General features: G+C 49.4%; 1 protein-coding gene across 1 annotated transcript in view; it reads right to left on the reverse strand.

Moving 5' to 3' along the window:
- bbs1 (Bardet-Biedl syndrome 1) overlaps nt 1-22,166 on the reverse strand; it is a 76,981-nt gene that overhangs the window by 25,271 nt on the left and 29,544 nt on the right. Inside the window, exons 10-14 of the mRNA XM_072246025.1 lie at nt 14,337-14,457; nt 10,199-10,357; nt 9,036-9,105; nt 7,138-7,296; nt 2,774-2,907 (exon numbers count right to left, since the gene is read on the reverse strand). Coding sequence (XP_072102126.1) covers nt 2,774-2,907; nt 7,138-7,296; nt 9,036-9,105; nt 10,199-10,357; nt 14,337-14,457 — 643 coding nt within the window. The remainder of the gene's footprint in view (nt 1-2,773; nt 2,908-7,137; nt 7,297-9,035; nt 9,106-10,198; nt 10,358-14,336; nt 14,458-22,166) is intronic.

The following is a 22,166-nucleotide window of genomic DNA, read 5'->3' on the forward strand; positions in this document are numbered from 1 at the left end:
TCTGGACCTGATGAAGTTTTAAGGGTGTTGGGAATGATTTTTAGAACTTTTCACGTTGTCAGCATGACTTGTTTAATGCCCGGCCCGCGTGACTGCCTGATCGATTTATACCACCCCCCCCCCCCCCGCGTGACTGCCTGATTGATTTATACCCCCCCCCCACGTGACTGCCTGATCGATTTATACCCCCCGTGTGACTGCCTGATCGATTTATACCCCTCGTGTGACTGCCTGATTGATTTATACCCATCGTGTGACTGCCTGATTTATACCCCCCGCGTGACTGCCTGATCGATTTATACCCCCCGCGTGACTGCCTGATTGATTTATACCCGTGTGACTGCCTGATCGATTTATACCCCCCACGTGACTGCCTGAATGATTTATACCCCTCGTGTGACTGCCTGATTGATTTATACCCCCCACCTGACTGATTTATACCCCCCGCGTGACTGCCTGATCGATTTATACCCCCCACCTGATCAATTTATACCCCCTGCGTGACTGCCTGATGAATTTATACCCATGTGACTGCCTGATTGATTTATACCCCCCCGTGTGACTGCCTGATTGATTTATACCCCCCACGTGACTGCCTGATTGATTTATACCCCCCGTGTGACTGCCTGATTGATTTATACCTTCCTGATCAATTTATACCCCCTGCGTGACTGCCTGATGAATTTATACCCATGTGACTGCCTGATTGATTTATACCCCCCGCGTGACTGCCTGATGAATTTATACCCATGTGACTGCCTGATTGATTTATACCCCCCGCGTGACTGCCTGATGAATTTATACCCATGTGACTGCCTGATTGATTTATACCCCCCCGTGTGACTGCCTGATGAATTTATACCCGTGTGACTGCCTGATTGATTTATACCCCCCGCGTGACTGCCTGATTGATTTATACCCCCCGTGTGACTGCCTGATTGATTTATACCCCTCGTGTGACTGCCTGATTGATTTATACCCCCCCACGTGACTGCCTGATCGATTTATACCCCCCGCGTGACTGCCTGATGAATTTATATCCCCCGCGTGACTGCCTGATCGATTTATATCCCCCGCGTGACTGCCTGATTGATTTATACCCCCTCCACGTGACTGCCTGATTGATTTATACCCCCCCACGTGACTGCCTGATCGATTTATACCCCCACGTGTGACTGCCTGATTGATTTATACCCCCCGCGTGACTGCCTGATTGATTTATACCCCCCCACGTGACTGCCTGATTGATTTATACCCCCATGTGACTGCCTGATCGATTTATACCCCCCCGTGACTGCCTGATCGATTTGTGTAATACCTGCCCTGCGTGACTGCAAGATAGCTGACTTTTGCATACCTGTCAAAACACAAGGAAGACTGCTTCCTTCTGCTTGCACGTTCTGTAATGATTAACAACTCCTTGTATGGTATAAAGACCAATGCTGCACTAACTAAGTTAGGGGTTCGACAGGAGCCCCCAGAGGGAGAGGAACTCTGTCCCTCTGGTGTGCAGCTCCGAACTTCTCGCCGGCTGAGCTCGAACAAGTAAACTGGTGAAAAGGATAAAGAACTGTTTGTGGTGTGGTTATTGGTCCAGCGAATTTAGGTTTACAGGCCATTCAGCCCATCGAGTCTGCTCTGCCACTCCATCATGGCTGATTTATTTTCCTTCTCGCAAAATGCTGGAGGGGCTCAACAGGCATCTACAGAAACGAGTGCCGAAATCCTTCAGCAGGACTGGAGGGAAAAAGCTGAGGAGTAGGTTTAAAAGGTGGGAGGAGGGGGAAAGAGAAACACAAGGTGATAGGTGAAACTGGGAGGGAGAGGGATGAGGTGAAGAGCTGGGAAGTTGATTGGTGAAAGAGACCCAGGGCTGGAGAAGGGGGAGTCCGACGGGAGAGGACAGAAGGTCATGGAAAAAAGAAAGGGGGGGGGAAGGAGCACTAGAGAGAGGTGATGGGCGGGTAAGGAGATAAGGTGAAAGAGGAAAAAGGAGATGGGGAATGGTGAAGGAGAGATGGGGAGGGGCATTACCAGAAGCTCAAGAAATCGATATTCATCCTGTCGGGTGTGAGACTTTTGCACCGTACTGTAGTAATTTTATGTATTGCACCGTGTTGCTGCCGTCAAATAAAAACTAGTTTCCTGACATATGTGAGTGATGATAAACCTGATTCTGATATGGGTCTTTATTGTCGACTGAGAATGGGAAGGGGGCAGGGAGAGGGGAATCATGTGTAGAAAAAGGGGAAGGGAAAGAGGAGGGAGCAAGAAGCCCAAGAGAGACACATGATGAATAAATTAATTACTTAGAATCAAATGACCTTGTGACTCAGGACTGGGTGTAACTGCACGCCTGCCACTCCTTCGCTGCCGCCTGTCCCATATCCTTCCTGCGGGGCTCCAGCTCGCCATGCCCAACACCCTTTGCTCCCGCCAGATTTACAAACTCGCTCTCTGTTGAGGAATACAGTACTGCGTAAGAGTCTCAGGCACCCTAGCGATATAAATGTGCCTAAAGCCTCTGCACAGAGCTGTATGTGGATCGCAGGCAGTAGGGTTCAGTTTAACTTGCCGTCGAGTTTGGCGCAAACGTTGCGGAATACGAGCCCGCCCCTGCGCCGTAGTGTTCGGTGTTCTAATGAAGGGCTGTGCTGGGGGTATCAGGAAGGTCACAGCGGCGACCGAAACGTGACAAGACAGAGGCAGTGCAACACATCTCCCAGACGCCAAAGCGTGTGCGGGGCAGCACCAGCGGTCGGCGGTTACTCACCGTGGCATTCAGCTTCAGTGGTTGGGCCTGGTCCGCCGAGATTGGTGCCAAGCTCGCCTCGAGGGCCTTGGCGTACGCTCGCGCTGCCGTCAGGCGCAGCCGGCAGAGATCCGTTTGGAAGGTCCGGTGCATGGCTGCCGGGAGGAAGCGGGTGGGGAGAAAGAAAACGTACGTCAAATAACAGAGTCCGCAGATCCCACACTCACAGGCACCAAGAACATCTGCAGGTGCTGGAAACCCAAGGCAAACACACACAAAATACTGGAGGAACTCAGCAGGCCGGGCAGCATCTATGGAAATGAATAAACAGTTGATGTTTCAGGCCGAGACCCTTCATCAGGATTGGAGAGGGATGAAGAAGAGAAGTCAGCCTCTTTTCTTCCAGTCTTGATGAAGGGTCTCAGCCTGAATCGTCGACTGTTTCTTCATTTCCATAGGCGCTGCCTGGCCTGCTGAGTTCCTCCAGAGATCCCTCACTCAGCCTGACGTTATGCTACATGGAGCAAGAACGACAATGGAGTAGGAGGATTAAATGTTTCAATGAGCCATGTTAGTAATGGTACACGCTGGACAACTTACAGTGTGGGAGCTACAAACCAGGGCCACAGAGGCTAGGGAGGGAGGGGATGGGCAGGTGAGAAGAGACGGGCTGAGAACGAAGCCAGAATGTGGAATGGAAAACAACACAAGGGGGGAGGGGGAGAAATTACTGGAAGTTAGAGAAATCCTCACTCCCTTCCCCCTCCCATCCAACCACCTTCCCTCTCACCTTGTCTCACCTGCCAGCTTTCACTCCTTCCCCTCCCCACTCCCTACACCTTCTCATTCTGGCACTTTTCCCCTCCCTTCCCAGTCCTGATGATGGGTGTCGGCGCAAAACATCAACTGTTTGTCACCCTCCACAGATGCTGCCTGACCCGCTGTTCCTTCAGCATTGTGTGCGTGTTGCTCAAGATTTCCAGCATCCGCAGATCCTCGTCTTTATAATTGTACTTTTTCCTGTAAATGCCTACAAGAGGGCCGGCTGGTGGCACGACAACATGGGCGCCGGACCTGGGAGCGGAAGTTCCCAGCTTCGAAACCAGTCAGGTCCACTCCCGAGTACGCTTTCCATCCGTGCCGGGTTGAGTGTCGAGATCGCAACTCGACCTCGTAAAATAAAGGGAAAAATACCGCGAAAATGTCTGTGTGAGGAGTGGTGCACCACACAGTCCCTCTCTCTCTCGCTCCACCCCTTGTAAAAGACATCATCACGGACGCACACGCGGACGCACACGCTGACGCACACACACATGCACAGACTCGCACGCACATGGCAAAAAATTAAAATAAAAATAAATGCCTGCAAGAAATTGAATCTCAAAATAGTATATGGTAACATATAGGTACACTGAAAGTAGATTTATGTTGAACTTAATACTACAGAGGTAAACTGATTGTACTGTGTCACCTTAATCAGAAAGGCAATAGACAAAAGTCTACTTCTACTTCAAGAGAATTTCTGCAAACTCTACTAACAACTGAAGCTACGGCATTGTTCCCTGAGAAAAGGACCAGCCATGATTGAATGGCGGAGCAGACTTGATGGGCCAAATAGCCTGATTCTGCTCCCATATCTTATAAGAGAAGGCTGATATATTCCCCTGAGGAAAAGTGCTAAAGGCTGAAAGGGGTGGGGGTACAGGTCAAGTTTGATCGACAGGGGAAACCGCCTTGGGAGGCCACGTTAGCATAGTGGTTAGCGCAACCACTTTCCAGTGCCAGTTTTAAGATCAGGGTTCAATGCTTGCCACTGTCTGTAAGGAGTTTGTACGTTTTCCCCAGGACTGCACGGGCTTCCCCCGGGTACTCCGGATTCCTCCCACGTCCCAAACACATGCGGGTTAGGGAGCCGTGGGCCTGCTACGCTGGCGCCAGAAGCATGGTGCTGCCCCCAGCACATCCTCGGACACACTTCACATGGATGTTTCGATTTAATCTTTACCTTCATCTTCCCTGGGTCTTTGGGTCTGGCTGAGAAAATACAAAATGCTTCTGGTTTCAAGCATCTGGGTCAGAACGAGATCATCAAGCTCACCAGGCCATGATACTTGACCCCCAAGGTTGCCAGACGGGAGGAGGCGATCGGCTAACAACCTCGCTGGATGTACTCTGCGCATACATCACAACAGACGGGGAAACGCGGCGTTTACGTTAACAGCCAATACAACCCGGGGGTGCGCCAGGGGAGGCCTGCAAAAGTGCCGCCACACCTTATGGCACTAACGTACCATGCTTACCGCAGGCAAGTAAAGCTGACTGCGGCATCAGAATTAATATCACCAGCGTGAGTCGTGAAATGTATCAACTTTGTGGCAGCAGTACAATGAAATACATGATAAATATAGAGAAAAATACTGAATTACAGTAAATATATATATAATAGTTAAATTAAATAAGTATTGGGAAAAAATAAATTAAAAAAGGAGTGAGGTAGTGTTCGTGGTTCATTGTCCATGCTTAGGTCTTGGGTCAGCATGAACGAGATGGGCTGAAGGGCCTGCTTTTGTGTTGCACGATGCTATATTTAAAGACTAGCTTTAGTCACATTTACATTCAAATGTGCAATGAAATGGATTGCTCACGTCAGATCAAATCAGTGAGAATTGCATCTCGGCCAGACTTAAAAGACCCACAGAAGATAAAAATCGAAAGATTAGCTTTTATTTGTCACATGTACATTGAAAAATACTGAAATAAGTCACCTGTCAAATCAAATCTGTGAGAATTGCGTCTCGGCCAGAGCTAAAGTCCCACAGAAGATTAAGATAAAGATTAGCTTTATTTGTCTCATGTACATCGAAACAGTGAAATGAGTCCTTTACGTCAACGACCAACACAGTCCAAGGATGTGCTGGGGAGGGGGGCAGCCCACAAATGTTGCCTCGCTTCCAGTGCCAACATAGTGCGCCCACAGCTCGCCAGCCCTAATCTGAGTGACTTTGGAACATGGGAGGAAACCAGAGCACCCGGAGGGAAACCCAAGCAGGTCGCGGGGAGAGCGTGCAAACTCCTTAAAGACAGCAGCGGGACAATCCCGACAACTGAAGTAATGACAATACAACTCTCCACCGCACTAGCCGGGCTGTGATGAGGACGATCCATTCACCTGAACAGAGGCTTAGTCACGGTCAACAGGTCGGAATGGCGGAGCAGACTCGATGGGCCGAGAGGCTTCATTCTGTTCCTGTCTTATGCCTGTCATTGATCTCACCTGGAATAATGAAGTCTCATAATGGTGACGATAGTAGTCCTTCTTCTTCACTCTGCAGTGGTTCTGTTTTGAAACGGGTGTCTGAAGAGCCCATCTGATTCAAGTGAGATTTTTAAATGAGCTCGTGTCCCATCTATTTAACACTAGCCCAATCACAGGGCAATTTTCAAGGGCCGATTAACCTACTAACCAGTAGTTTGGACTGTGGGAGGAAACCCACATGGTCACGGGGAGAACGTACAGACTCCTCACAGACATCGCTGGGACTGAGCTTTAATAGTGCCACACTACCAGTTAACACGAGTCTATTTAATGGGCAATTTTCCGTAGCGTTGGGCCAGCCACAACATTACCGGCAATGCTTTTAATGTGGAAAAGAGGACGGTACCAGCCTGTTTTTGATTGGCACTGGATGGTGCGTGCACCAAGCATAGCTTAATCAGATCGACAGGGAAAGCCACAGCCAGTCCGACATGGCGATCCATCATGGCCTCCCCCGGTGCCACCATGAGGCGACTCCCGGTTTGGAGGTGAAACCCCTCATATTATGTCCGGGCAGCCTCCAACCCAACAGCATGAACGTCAGTTGCTCCAATTTCCAGTAGTTTCTCCCCCTCCCGCCTCGCTCTTCTTCAATTCCCCCCTCACCTCCTCTCTTCACCTGCCCATCACCTCCCTCTGGTCCTCCTCCTCCTTCCCTTTCTCCCGTGGTCCTACCAGATTCTCTCTTCTTCACACCTTTTCCACCTATCACCTCCCAGCTTCCTGCTTCATCCCGCCTGGCTCCACCTATCACCTGCCCTTTCCCCCACTTTCTTTTTTCTGGCTTCTTCTTCTGATGAAGAGAATCCACCTGAAGCGCTGGCTCTTTATTCCTCTCCAGAGATGCTGCCTGACCTGCTGAGTTCCTCTAGCACGTGCTGTGTTTTTCCACGTTTGTTGCTGCCTCGTGATTGGCGCATTCTGTGATCACCATCCCAGCCACACTTGTGGCTGTTCAGGTTAACATCGTGACTTTCAAGATTTTAGTAGCTGGCTCTCCAAGTACGCACAAGGTCCAGAATGGACACCGGTCAGCCCCCAGGGACACAGGCAGCGGCCGAGTGCTCACCCACAGCGGTCTCCCGTTCTCGCAACGTCTGATCCACGTACAGCTTAGTTTTCTTCGGCACGTTGAGCTTAATGCTCTGGGCCAAGGGGGGGCCTGGGCTGGTGTCCTTGTCCTCGAAGACCGCTGTTCTCTTAAGGATCTTGACAATCAAACCACCGCCTGGGGGAAGAACAGAGATGCTGTTAACGACGGGAGCTACTGACCTGGGGGGACAGGGAGTGGGGAGGCATCAGAAACAAAAAGGTTTAGGGTGAGAGGAAGGAGTTTTTAAAAAAAGGTCAGAGAGGAAAATTTTACTACGTATAGAGAGGGTGATATTGGAACTTGTCAGAGGGGGTGAAATTACACGCAATCAGTACATTCAAGAGGCAGACAGTCAGACGCACACTTGAACAGGCAAGTCATAGACGGACGGTACCAATGCAGGAAGATGGGAGTAGTACAAAAAAAAAGGGGGTCAGTATGGATATGATGGGTAGAAAGGCCTGCTTCTGAGAGCTGCTCCCAAGTTCAATCCCCGATCTGTGCTACAGGTCAAGGTCAGAGTGCGGGAGAGAGTGAATACTGAAACCCTGTCTGCCGGCGGGGGTGAGGGAAGGGGAAGGGGGAGAGGGAGGAGGAAGGGGGAACGAACCGGGCTTTGCACACGGGAGTAAAGATACGTTTGACCCTCCGCCTGTGGGCACTTGAAGTGTGTCTCTGCACACAATATCTGTCTGTGTGAGCAACTGCAGCTGTCCCAAGTGTACAAAGTCAGAGCCAATTCCTGCTGGGATAAAGAAGAGCGTTCTGCAGAGCTGAGTGCCTGCTGCCAAATGCAAACTGAACAGAACCCCCCCACTCCACACCCAAGTACGTCTGGCTTGGTTTGTGCGGTGCCTACTGAAAGAGCTGCACAGATGGCATCACCTCCTGGCACCAGCCCAGCGCTTGGAGGAGGTGGAGGCAGAACAGAACTCATTTACCTCGTCGGCTCTCTGAGGGCCTCCTGTGGCTGGTGACTGCTACTGCACAGGCAGCGACCAGGCCAACCTGTCACATTATTGCATCATTCTCCTCTCAAAGTAACGTCAATCCCCCGCAACCCTTTCCTTGGCTGTCCATGCCGCTGATGTATCTGGGATGGGAGAGTGTAGTGGGAGCTTTACTTTGCATTAATCCTGCACAGTCCCTGTTCTGGGAGTACTTGACATAGGACCCTGGAAATAACCTCATTCCGCATCTAACCCGTTCCATCTTTGACCTCAGAGGATGTCACAGGGCAGTCTAGAGGGAGCTTCACTCTGTGTCTGACCACGGGAGTGTGTGATGGGACGGTGTGGAGGAAGCGTCACTCTGTGTCTGACCCCGGGTGTGTGTGATGGGACGGTGTGGAGGGAGCGTCACTCTGTGTCTGACCCCGGGAGTGTGCGATGAGACGGTGTGGAGGGAGCTTCACTCTGTGTCTGACCCCGGGAGTGTGTGATGGGACAGTGTGGAGGGAGCTTCACTCTGTGTCTGACCCCGGGAGTGTGTGATGGGACGGTGTGGAGGGAGCTTCACTCTGTGTCTGACCCTGGAAGAGTGTGATGGGATGGTGCGGAGGGAGCTTCACTCTGTGTCTGACCCCGGGAGTGTGTGATGGGACGGTGCGGAGGGAGCTTCACTCTGTGTCTGACCCCGGGAGTGTGTGATGGGACGGTGTGGAGGGAGCTTCACTCTGTGTCTGACCCTGGAAGAGTGTGATGGGATGGTGCGGAGGGAGCTTCACTCTGTGTCTGACCCCGGGAGTGTGTGATGGGACGGTGCGGAGGGAGCTTCACTCTGTGTCTGACCCCGGGAGTGTGTGATGGGATGGTGCGGAGGGAGCTTCACTCTGAAAAAGAAGAGCGAGTCCAGGATGGAGAAGCAAATCCCACCTTTGGTGGTCATGATGAGTGTGCCTTCTTCACGTCCGTACTTGCCGAAACACAGACTGGTCACCACGTCCTGAGATAACGAGAGAGAGAAAGCCATCACTGGTCTGGGCAGAATGTCATCAGAGGATTACACCGAGCAGCCACTTCATCACACACAGGAGTGCAGCTACTAAAGCGGCCACAGGAGTGGAACCCAGTGCATTCTTCTGTTGCCGCATCCACTTCAAGGTTCAAAGGGTGCTTAGCACTCTGCTCTGTCCACTTTACACTTATGACTTTGAGGCTAAGCACAGCTCCAATGCCATATTTAAGTTTGCCGATGACGCCACTGACGTGGGCCGAATCAAAGATGGTAATGGGTCAGCGTACTGGAGGGAGACTAAAAATCTGGCTGAGTGGGGTCACAACAGCAACCTCTCACTCAATGTCAGCAAGACAAAGGAGCTGAGTATTGACTTCAGGAGGAGTCAGTCCTCATCAGGGGAATCAGAGGTGGAGAGTCAGCAACTTTAAATTCCTCGCTGTTATTATTTCAGCGGACCAGTCCTGCGTCCAGCACTTAAATGCAATTAAGAAGAGAGCACAGCAGTGCTTCTAGTCCCTTAGGTGTTTGCGAAGATTTGGTGTGATACCCAAAACTCTGACAAACTTCTGCAGATGTGAGGTGGAGAGTGTATAGACCAGTTGTATCACAGCCTGGTATGGAAACACTAATGCCCTTGAAAATCCAACTACATGCGTGGGTACAGCTCAGTCCATCACGGGTAAAGCCCTCCCAACCATCGAGCACGTCTACATGAAACATTGTCGCAGGAAAACAGCATCCATCATCAGGGTCCCCACCACTCAGGCTATGCTCCCTTCTCGCTGCTGCCATCAGGAAGGTACGGGAGCCTCAGGACTGACACCACCAGATTCAGGAACAGTTACTGCCCCTCAACCATCAGGCCCTTGAACCAGCGGGGATAACTACACCCAATTTCACTTGCTCCATCACTGAAATGTTCCCACAACCTATGGGCTCGCTTTCAAGGACTCTTCATCTCAAGTTCTTGATATTTATTGCTTATTTATCATTATTTATTTTTCATTTCTTTGGCAGTGCCTGCTCATGACAGGTGAGGGGGCTGGGTAGTGAGGAACTCACTGTGAGAGGATCGCACCTGAGTTTTGGTGACATTGATGAGGTTCTTGTCCCGGTACAGATGCACCTCCGAGTTGCCGAGGGCCACCAGAATGGCCTGGAACCCTTTGGATTTGTGATCCATCAAACCCATCGTCATTATGGGAGCGGGCAGGTACACAGTCCAAAGCTTCTTGCCCTGCATCGGGGATGAAGATGGGAAGCAAAGACATTCGTTAAACGAGTACAGAAGATTATGAAAGAGAAAGGTTACATTTACATTCACCTTTTCCAACCCCAAGGGAAACGAGATACTTTTTCAACAGAAGAGCAAAAGCACAGCTGCTCTTTCAAAGAGCTGGTTGGCATACAAGGGTGGCTGGGGACTTTCTGAGAGGTTTTGAGTAGGTTAGGCTTGTCACCTGAAACTTTGACAAACTTCTATAGATGCACAGTGGAGAGTATCCTGACTGGTTGCATCACGGCCTGGTATGGAAACGCCAATGCCCAAGAATGGAAAAGCCTACAAGAAGTGGTGGACACAGCCCAGTCTGTCATGGGCAAAGACGTCTGCAAAAAGCACTGCCACAAGAAAGCAGCATCCATTGTCAATGGCCCCCACCATCCAGGATCCTCAGGCCCCACACCTGCAGGTTCAGGAACAGTATGGAAAGAAAGTCCTGAAGAGGGGTCTCGGCCCGAAACGACGACTGTTTACTCTTTTTCACAGATGATGCCTGACCTGCTGAGTTCCTCCAGCATTCTGTTGCTCTATATATTTATATCGTCATTGTTCCTCTCCGTGCCTTGTGGCGCATCGGGCGGCAAACTCGCTGTTTCTTTAGCATTTGTGCTTTTTTTTTTACGAGGCCGAGTTACTAGCTCGATGCTCAACCCAGCACGGACGGAAAGCGCGTAAGGAGCCGGCCGGATTCGAACCCTTGACCACTCACCTCGAAGTCCACTGCGGATGTCACTGCACCGCCAGCCGGCCATCACGTAATTTATTTATTTGCATGATTTGTCTTCTTTTGCACATTGATAATTTGTCAGTCTTTGTTTATGTATGTCTTTTGATAAAGTCTATTGTATTTCTTTCTTTGCATGAAAACCAATCTCAAAGTAGTAAACGGTGGCATGTATGTGCATTGATAATAAATTGACTTTGAATTTAAATTTAAATTCAATTAGTGATTTGAACTGGAATAAAAAGCACTGTGGGATGCTGACAGATTCTTCAGCCAATAAGTCACAGTAGTTTACGAGGTGGAAATGGTTGAAACCATTTGCTAATAAATCCCGTCCTTCGATCAGCAGGATAACTTGCAGATGTTGTGAAGACGCATACGTCCTTGTACTACTGAGCTGAATGCAGTCAGCGGCATCAGCAGCAAAACGGAAGGGTTTAAGCAGGTGGAGTGATGATCCTGAGACGTGACCTGAAATCCCTCCGCTACAAGTTGGGAATCTAAGTACCGTTAATTAAATAAATCCAGAATTAAAAAGCTGGTATTGGTAGCTGCTGGGATAATATACAAGACCATAAGGCATGGGAGCAGAATTAGGCCATTCAGCCCATCGAGTCTGCTCCACCATTCCGATTTATGATCCCCCTCAACCCCATTCTCCTGCCTTCTCCCCCAACCTATGACGCCCTGACTAACCTAGAACCTATCAATCTCCGCTTTAAATTTTTCCAGTCGTGTGGCCTCCACTGCCGTCTGTGGCAATAAATTCCACAGATTCACCACTGGCTAATGAAATTCTGCCTCATCGCCGTTCTAAAGAGAGGGCCTTCTATTCTGAGGTTGTGGCCTCTGGTCCTAGACTCTCCCACTATAGGGGACATCATTTCCACATCCCCACTGTCGAGACTTTTCAATATCTGGTAGGCCTCAATGAGATTCCCCCTCAAGTCATCTAAACTCCAGCGAGTACCCAGAGGCCATCAAACACTTCTCATACGTTAACCCTTTCATTCCTGGGTTCATTCTCTTGAACCTCCTCTGGACCCTCTGCAAGGGTTAAGGCAGGCATCAAATGCCAGCTGTGTTGGGCTGCGCTGATAGTTTCCTGATTAGTCAGGGCATCAAAGGTTATGGCGAGAAGGCAGGTGTTTGAGTGGGATCTGGGATCAGCCATGATAGAATGGCGGAGCAGAATCGATGGGCTGAATGGCCTAATTCTGCTCCTATGTCTTATAGTCTGTCCCAGTGTTCTCAGGTCACCTGGAGGAAACCCACGCAACCACAGGGAGAACTCCTTACAGACAGCGGCGGAAATTGAACGCGGTTGTTGGCACTGTAATAACGTTAACCATTACACTGCCTTACATTACACTTCTAACCTGCTTGAGGGATCCCCAATAGATTTCAAGTCCAATGCCATAACCACTTAGTCATCACAGCTCTTTAGAATATGGGACAAGATGCTAGGGGAACTAGTAGAGGCAGGTTTGGTCACAACATTTAAAACATATTTGGATAGTTGCACTCAGTGGCCACTTTAGTAGGTACACCTGCTCGTTATCACAAATATCAGCCAATCACATGGCAGCAACTCAGCGCATAAAAGCAAGCAGACACGGTCAAGAGGTTCAGTTGCTGTTCAGACCAAACATCAGAAAGAGGAAGGAATGTGATCTCAGTGACTTTGACCGTGGAATGATCGTTGGTGCCAGATGGGGTGGTTTGAGTATCTCAGAATCTCCTGAGAGTTTCACACACAAGTCTCTACAGTTTACAGAAAATTGTTTGAAAAACAAAAAAACAAAACACCTAGTGAGTGGGGGCATTGGATGAGAAACCTTTGTTAATGAGCGAGGTCAGAGGAGAACGGCAAGACTGGTGTAAACAGACAGGAAGGTGACTATAACTCAAACAACCACGCGTAACAACAGCGGTGTGCAGAAGAGCATCTCTGAACAGGCAACGCATCGAACCTTGAAGTGGATGGGCTACAAAGTACATCTATCATCAAAGTATGGATGCAGTAGACAACCCTGAGATTCATCTTCTCCACAGACAGCCTCGAAACAAAGAAACACCATGGAACCCCCTCAAAGAAAAACATTAAACCTCCCCCATGCAAAAAAAAAAGCTCAAACCGCAGCAAGAGCATCAATCACCCCCTCCATGGGCAAAAAATATTGAGCAAATAGCAACAAAAAAATTCAGTCCCCCCCACAAGAGCGAAGAAAAACAAATCACACAAATGGCAACAAGAAAGAACGAGAGAAAGGACAGAAAATGAAACACAAAATCGTAAGAGGCCATATCCGGTTCAACTTAGCACTCATTAGTCCAATCCACAAAGTGCAGACCCAGAAGTTTGGTACCGTCCTCCGACAGCATCGAAGGAGAGAGACCGTTTGAACACAACGACCTTCCATCGGGAGCAGCGAATGAGAGGGAGACAGAGAGACTGTCACACGCGGACTCCTTCCTCTGGCAGCAGTGAGTGAGAGGCTGGTAGACGACGCGCCTCGATGTTTCACTCTACCTCAGCGCTTTAAATTGGAGTGAAACAGAGTCAATTATGGGCTTCTTGGCCACGAGGCCGCCTGCCTCCCGCCTCCCGGAAGCTTCTCGGAGACGGCAAAGCGCCAAATCACTCAATCGGTCCAGAAACACACCATTAAACTGTAGATCACAGGCTTCAACAGTACCAGAGCCACATTTAAAATAAACATCTGGAGAACGTCGCCTACGGTTGCGTTGTTCGTTGCAGAAGGCCACAGAGGATTGAAAGAAGAAGAAAGCCCCTAACTCCGAGTGGAGTTATCGGGACACCGTCATGACAGCGTTTTTTTTTAGCAGGCCTTCTTATTTTTACGAAGCCGAGTTGCTAGCTCAATGCTCAACCCAACACGGATGGAAAACGTGCCAGGGAGCCGGCTGGATTCGAACTCAGGAGCCTTCACTCCAAAGTCCGGCGCTGATGCCACTACGCCACCAGCCGGCTGTCAGCAGGTTGAAAGATGTACTTAATAAAATGGTCACTGAGTGTATACGGATAAGAAACCTTTAAGAGGGATATGGGTCAAACCTGGCCGAATGGGACTAGCTTAGACGGTCACCTTGGTCAGTATGGATGAGTTGGGCCTGTCTGTGCTGTATTACTCTGAAGCCTGGAGGCAAAGTTGGCGAAAGGCCCACCGTGTCAGCCACTCACCGCACCTTCTGAGTGTAGGAGTGCAGGGTCTCCTTCCCGCAGCCAACGACGATGTTCTTATTGACTCTGACCAGCCCCACGGGTTGGCAGTTCAGCTCGATACCGTGCCGGGGCCGTTTCAAATCCCTGTCGGGGCACCGACAACCTGCGTTAGTTCAGCGGGGGGCAACGAAATCGTACGGAATCTGACACCGCCGCGCGATAAGGGTTGGGAAACGCAGCGTCGGAGCACGTGTGGGCTTGAAGGGGAAGCCAGCTGTGTGGTTTTGTGGGGGGGGGGGGGTGGGGAAGAGACTGGGGAGAAGTTCCAGAACACAGACCCAGGCAGATAAAGGTGATGCAAAGCAACACACACACACACACAATGCTGGAGAAACTCAGCAGGTCCGCCAGCATCTGTGGAAGTGAATAAACGGTCGACGTTTCAGGCCGAGAGCCTTCTTCAGGTCTGAGAAAGCAGGAGGAAGACAGCAGACTGAAAAGGTGGAAGGAAAGGAAGGAGGTTATCTGGAAGGTGATAGGTGAAGCCAGGTGGGTGGGAAAGGTAAAGGGCTGGAGAAGAAGGAATCTGATAGGAGAGGAGAGTGGACCATTGGATAAAGGGAAGGAGGGGACCCTACCAACCATCGGGGAAATTTATCAGGAGTGCTGCATACGCAGGGCCCTGAGTGCTTTAAGGATCCCACCCATCTATCCAGCATCCTTTTTGACTTTCTATCATCAGGCAGGAGACTCCGATGCACAAAGCCGAGAACAGTCAGGATGGGAAACAGTTTCTTCCTCAGTCCATTAGGTTCCAACCACATCACATTCAAAGTGTGACCAGTTAATCTGTTCTGTACCTGACGATTTTTAATTTTAAGCACTTTATTTATTTTGTAATTCGTTTGTAGACTTTATCCTTATTTCCACAAGTTATTGTGTGTTAGGTGTACTATTGTGCTCTACACCCTGGCCCAGAGAAACGTTGTCTCCTTTAACAGTATAAATGTATATAGTTAAATGACAATAAACTTGACTTGACTTGAAAGGGAAAGAGGAGAGGACCCAGGGGAGGTATTAGGTAGGTCAGAAGAGGTAGAAGGAGGTGACAAGAGTGGGGGTAAACTGAAAGATCATGCGGAGTTGGTGTTCAAAATAATAGGTGATTTATTAAAAACTGGTGCGCATCAGGAAACCAGCCGACGCTGGTCTACCTGGGCATGAACTTGGTACAGCTTTCACAGAGATTAGCAGTAAAACTACATTTTGATAACAGAATGGGGGTGACTGGAAGACTCTGTTAAGTTACAGATCCTGATTGCTTAACAAAATGATTACCCATAGGTCTAACAGCAAATCCATTTTTTTTAACGACAACAATGGGTGTATGCTATAACACAAATCAAATGAAAGTACGTATAAATTATACAACCTGTCTGCTTACAGGCAGCCACAAAGCAAGAAACCCGGAGAATCTTGATTTTTAAAAAATCGCTGTGCAGAGAAAGAGGCAAACAACAAACTCAAACAACAGCGTTTTGAACCAGATTGAGTTCTTAGATCCGCTGCCCAATCCTCGATCTCAGCGGTGTGAAACTTGCAGAGATGATGACCACCGGAGAGGAGAATCAACAGTGAGGAAGGGAGAGCAAAATCAGCCCGACACTCGCCTTCGCACTGGGGCTTTCCAGTTTATTTTTTTTTATATAGATTATGAGAACACTCAGTCCTCTTTTATTGTCATTTAGAAATGCATACATGCATTAAGAAATGATACAATGTTTCTCCGGAGTGATATCACAGAAAACAGGACAAACCAAAGACCAACACAGACAGAACCACATAATTATAACATATAGTTACAGCAGTGCAAAGCAATACCATAATTTGATGAAGAACAAACCATGGGCACGGTAAAAATAGTCTCAAAGTCCCAAGTCAATCGACTCCCGAGTCCCCGATAGCAGGCGGCAAAAGGGAGAAACTCCCTGCCATAAACCTCCAGGCACCGTCAACTTGTCGATGCCTTGGAAGCAGCCGACCATAGCCGACACTGAGTCCATCCGTCCGAAAACTTCGAGCCTCCAACCAGCCCCTCCGATACAGCCTCCCGAGCACCATCCTCTGCCGAGCGCCTTCAACCTCTCCCCAGCCGCTGAAACAAGCAAAGCCGAAGATTTCAGGGCCTTCAGCTCCGGAGATTCCGGTTACCACACAGTAGCAGCAGCAGTGAAGTGGGCATTTCAGAGGTTTTCCAGGTGTTCCTCCGTACTCTCACGTCCGTCTCCATCAAATCAGAATTGTGCACGGTCCCCTATTTGACAGATAACAGACATCACCACCGGAGTGGCCGCGTGCACTGCCGTCGCGCTGCCATCTTCTCCTCTTCCTGGGCTGGCGTTTAAGTTGTCTAAGCACTGGGGTAGTGCTGCGCTCCAGGACCTGGGTCCCAGCGCAGCAACGCACCAGGGACACACAATCTGACACCGTTCTCAATCTCACCAAGTCAGCTCAGCGCTTGGAGCCATCCAACCTCGCACCCGGGTTAGGTGGACGGGCATGGAAACTCTTCCGCACGGACTCCTCTCCAAATCGTTCACTCCAACGGCGGTAACTATACCAACTCCGTCTGCGAACACGTCTTGAACAGAAACGAGAGAAAGTTTGCAATTGCTGGTAATCCTGGCAACATCTATGGAAAGGAGTATGGTTGATGTCTCGGCCCAAAATGTCAACAATACCCTTTCCCATGGATGCTGCCTAGTCTGCTGAGTTCCTCCAGCATTCTGTGTGTGTGTCTTGAACACAGTGTTCTGGATTTGCGACGCGCCATCCTTCGAATCAGCTTTGCCTCCGCTCGCGTCTTCATTGTTTGTCATGATAGTTGACCACAATTTAGTTCAGAAAAGGTGTTATTAATAATGTTTTTGTCATGTTCCTTGCCTTCTGAACTACCAGTGAGCTTCCGCACAACTTCAGTAGGTTCAGAGCTTCAGTTTCTGAAATCTACGTGTTGTCACTGCTTTCTTCCACATCTCTAGTTTTGTCCGAGATTCCCTATTGCCATATTAGCACAATCCACACCCCTATTTACTAGTTATTAGCTCCTACTATTTTGTCCCTCATAATGGGGAGGAGGGCGGAATGAGTTAGTTACTGCCTGTTATGCCACTGGCGTTAAGGGCAGTAATGCAGGTCCTCCATCTCTGCCCTTGGCCATCTTCTCTAGTGTGCCCCAGCTGTGCATTAGGATCCTCATTTCTGCCTCTATGAAACAGCGCCAAGTGGTATTTGGTCTCCCGCGTTTCCTCCACCATTCAGGGGTCCAATGAAGTGTTGTCAATAAAGATGGAGTCTCTTCTCACCACGTGGCCAATCCATCTCCAACGTTTCCATGTGATGATTATGGGCATGCCCTCTTGGTGACACTGAAGGTGTAAGGGGTGGTTGGAGATCTTCCTTGGCCAGAGAGTACGGAGGGTCTTATGGAGGCTCGAGGTGTGGAATGACGACATCTTGGCAAGGCCTTCTCTGTCGTGCACCAGCATTCTGACCCGTACAAGAGTGTGGACAGAACACATTTCTGCTATAGCGTCACCCTGGTGCGGACGCTATACTTGGTCGATGAACATCTTCCCTTGCTGAGTATAAAACTGTTTCACCAGTTGCTGCCTTTGATTGCCAGACCCTGCTTTCACTGACACCCAGTATACGTAGGCTGTAAATGATTCGCTTCAGCAGTTATTTGTGCTAGCTTGCCAGTGTTCATGCATTCCAAAAGCCAATCTTGGTCTTGATCTTGGCAGTATTCAGGGCTTTCTTCAATGTGCCAGTAGCTTCCTCTCAGTTTTCACTACTGTCAGTCATGCAAGTCCCGGGTGGAGACTCAGGAAAACTATCACACTCAGATGTAGAAGGATTCTTCATTGCTGTTTCCGTAACAATATTTTTGACCAGTCGGGGTTGTTAGCCCTGAGCTGAACCCCCCAACCTGGAGGACCGGTATGACCACGCTTAGTCTGTCCTCTACCCTTTGACCTGCTTGGCATGGGTGACCCTACCAAGAGCCAAAGCATAAAGCCCTGACTCCAGCCAATTTAGGTCTCCATGTCATTGAGGCACATAAGCCTCCAAACCCAACAAAAAGGTTGTGGTTCTCTTGGGGGCGGGGAGGCAGGGTGGAGAAATGAGTAAGAGATTTGTGGTGGAGGGCTGTAGAAGAGGTATCACTCTTTAATGACACGCAAGGTAGCCATTTGGCCCTCTGAGGTCTGCACTGGTACTTATTGCCCCCCCCAAGTGTTCCCTTTCTAATCCATTCTCACTCCCAAACCCATCGATTCCTCCAGTTCTCCCACCTTCCACCTACACGAGGCAGCTGCAGGGAACCTGCTGAGAGTAGTGCACAGTGCCCGGTCCAACCCAGACTCATCACTTCTTTCCACGTCACAGTACCATAATGCTTTGTGGTGCCAGCCGTCAAGATCGGGGGTTCGATTCCCGCCACTGACTGTAAGGAGTTCGTACGTTCCCCCTGAGACCGCGTGGGTTTCCCCCGTGTGCTCGGGTTTCCTCCCACAGTCCAAAGACCCTCACAGGGTTAGCCAGTTGTGGAAATGCTAAGCTGGTGCCAGACACTTACAGGCTGCCCCCAGTACATCATTGGACTGTGTTGGATGTTGACCCAAAATGACTCATTTCACTAAGTTTTGCTGTACATTTGACAAATACAGCCAGTCCATCTTCACAATCTTCCAAGGGGACCACTGCCTTGCCGTAGGGTTTGGAGGCTCGCATGTCTCAGTGACCCGGAGAGCGATGTTGGCTGGAGTCAGGGCTTTGTGCTTTGGCTCTTGGTAGGGTCACCCATGGCCAAACAGGTCAAAGGGTCGAGGCCAGACTAAGAGTGGTCCATCGGTCCTCCAGGTTTGTGGGTTCAGCTCAGGGCTAACAACCCCGACTGGTCAAACAAAATCAGTTACGGAAACAGCGATGAAGAATCCAAAGGTTTCATTTTATTATCAAAGTATGTACGTGGAATACAACTCTGAGATTTGTCTTCTCCAGATAGCCATGAAATACAGAAAACCCAGGGAAGTTGATGAAGCCCCCATCTCCCACTCAAAAAAAGAAACAAAACTCACAATCCCCAAAACCCCCAACCTCCCCCTGCACAAAAACTAACCCAGACATGGCAACTAAAACATCAAACCCCCAATCACCAGCAACAATAAGATGTCAGCCGTAAGTTTTTTTTTTTACGCAGAGTGGTGAGTGTGTGGAATGGGCTGCCGGCGATGGCGGTGGAGGCAGAAACGATAGGGTCTTTTAACAGACTCCTGGATGGCTACATGGAACTTAGAAAAATACAGGGCTATGGGTAAAGCCTAGGCAGTTCTAAGGTAGGGACATGTTTGGCACAGCTTTGTGGGCCAAAGGGCCTGTATTGTGCTGTATGTTTTCTATGTTTCTAACATCAAAACCCCAACACCTCCCTCACCCAAAAAAGTAACATATCGCCCACTCACCAATCGTCAATAAGAAGGAAAACACAAAAAACTTCGTAATCTGTGTACGACAGTAGGGCAGACAGATCTGGAGGACCTTCAATGCCAGCAGCGTAACAAGCAGTTAAAAATATCCTCACAACGCATTGCATCAGGAGACCTAACAAGGATACCCTCTACCCTGGCCATCTCTCTTCTACCTTCTGGGATATTATAGAGGAGCTCGTAAGCCCTGGCAACCAGACTCGAGAACAGCTTCTTCCCCACCGCGATCAGCCCCATCAGCTCTCTCACATCCCGTTTCTGGTGGTGCTGTCTCATTCCCCCACCCTTAATTTCACCTTTTCCCTTACTGTCACTTCAGTGTTTCTCTGTTCACCTCCCCAGTCTGCACAATGCTAAACTTTGCCCACTCGTCAGTGTATTTATTAGAACAAACACAGACCAGAACAGGAACACAGGAACTTCGGCCCACAATGTTGTGCCGAACCAATTATGTAAGTAATCAAATGACCAACTCATCTCTTCTGATCCAAAGAAGCTACAGAAAGTTGTAAAATTAGTCAGCGCCATCACAGGTACTAGCCTCCGAAGCATCCAAGGCATATTTAAGGAGGTGGCATCCATCATTAAGGACCCCCATATCCCAGGACATGCCCTCTTCTCATTGATACCATCAGGGAGGAGGTACAGGAGCCTGAAGGCACACACTCAATGATTCAGGAACAGCTTCTTCCCCTCTGCCATCCGATTTCTAAAGGGGCATTGGAACCCATGAACATTACATAGAACATAGAGTAGTACAGCACAGTACAGGCCCTTCGGCCCATAATGTTGTGCCGACCCTCAAACCCTGCCTCCCATATAAGCCCCCACCTTAAATTCCTCCATATACCCATCTAGTAGTCTCTTAAACTTCACTAGTGTATCTGCCTCCACCACTGACTCAGGCAGTGCATTCCATGCACCAACCACTCTCTGAGTAAAAAACCTTCCTCTAATATCCCCCTTGAACTTCCCACCCCTTATCTTAAAGCCATGTCCTCGTGTATTGAGCAGTGGTGCCCTGGGGAAGAGGTGCTGGCTATCCACTCTATCTATTCCTCTTATTATCTTGTACACCTCTATCATGTCTCCTCTCATCCTCCTTCTGTCCAGAGAGTAAAGCCCTAGCTCCCTTAATCTCTGATCATAATGCATACTCTCTAAAGCAGGCAACATCCTGGTAAATCTCACTTTCTTATTTCTGATTTGCACTTCTACTCTTAATTTAGCTATTTAATATACATACATACAAGTAATGTAATTCATTTATTTATTTTTTCCTATACTTACATTGTAGTGCTGCCCCTAAATTAACAAATTTCACAACATATGCCGGTGGTAGTAAACCTGATTCTGATTCTGCCGACATAATGTCCCTATCCCTCACATTCATGTGCCTATCAAAATGATAAGTGTAGTGGTTAGCACGACGCTTTACAGCACCAGCGACCCGGGTTCAATTCCCACCACTGCCTGTCAGGAGTTTGTACGTTCTCCCTGTGACCGCGTGGGTTCCCTCCCACAGTCCGAAGACGTACCGGTTGGTAGGGTAACGGGTCACTGTAAATTGTCCCGTGATTTGGCAAGAATGAAATTGGGGGATTGCTGGGCAGTGCAGCTCGAAGGGCCAATTCTTGCGCTTTATCTCAACAACTAAAGTCCCTACCTCTTCCACGACATCAGGCAGCACAATCCAGACCCTCACCACTCTCTGTGTCAGAAACTTGCCCCTCTCACCTAAAGTGCGCGTCCTCTCGTATCAGACACTTCGACCCTGGGAAAACATTGCTACCACGTACATTGTTTACTCAGAGCGCTTCAGGTGACCAAGGAATCTCACTGCACCCTTGTCTAAATGACAACTAACTCGCCCAACGGATCTGCACTACTTGGGATGGGGCAGGAAGTCAGAGCTCCCACGTGATCATAGGAGAACGTGCAAATAGGCGGTCAGCGTAACGCCTTACAGTCCTAACTGCAGGATAGGGGCCAAATTCCCGCCACTGTCTGTGACGAGTTTGCACGTTCCCCCCATGACCACGTGGAGGTTGCCTCCCGCGCTCCAAAGACGGAACGGTTAGGGTTCGGGTGAGTGAGTTGGCGGCGGAGGCGTGGCGACGATTGCGGGCTGCCCAAAGCACATCCGCAATGCAAGCGAGGCATTTCACTGTGAGGAAAGTCAGGATGAGGGGTCTCGGCCCGAAACCTTGACTGTTTACTCCCCTCCATAGATGCTGCCTGACCTGCTGAGTTCCTCTAGCATTTTGCTCCGGATTTCCACCGTCAGCAGAATCTCTTCTG

Source organism: Mobula birostris, chromosome 28 (assembly GCF_030028105.1).
Source record: "Mobula birostris isolate sMobBir1 chromosome 28, sMobBir1.hap1, whole genome shotgun sequence".
NCBI classification, from domain to species: domain Eukaryota; kingdom Metazoa; phylum Chordata; class Chondrichthyes; order Myliobatiformes; family Myliobatidae; genus Mobula; species Mobula birostris.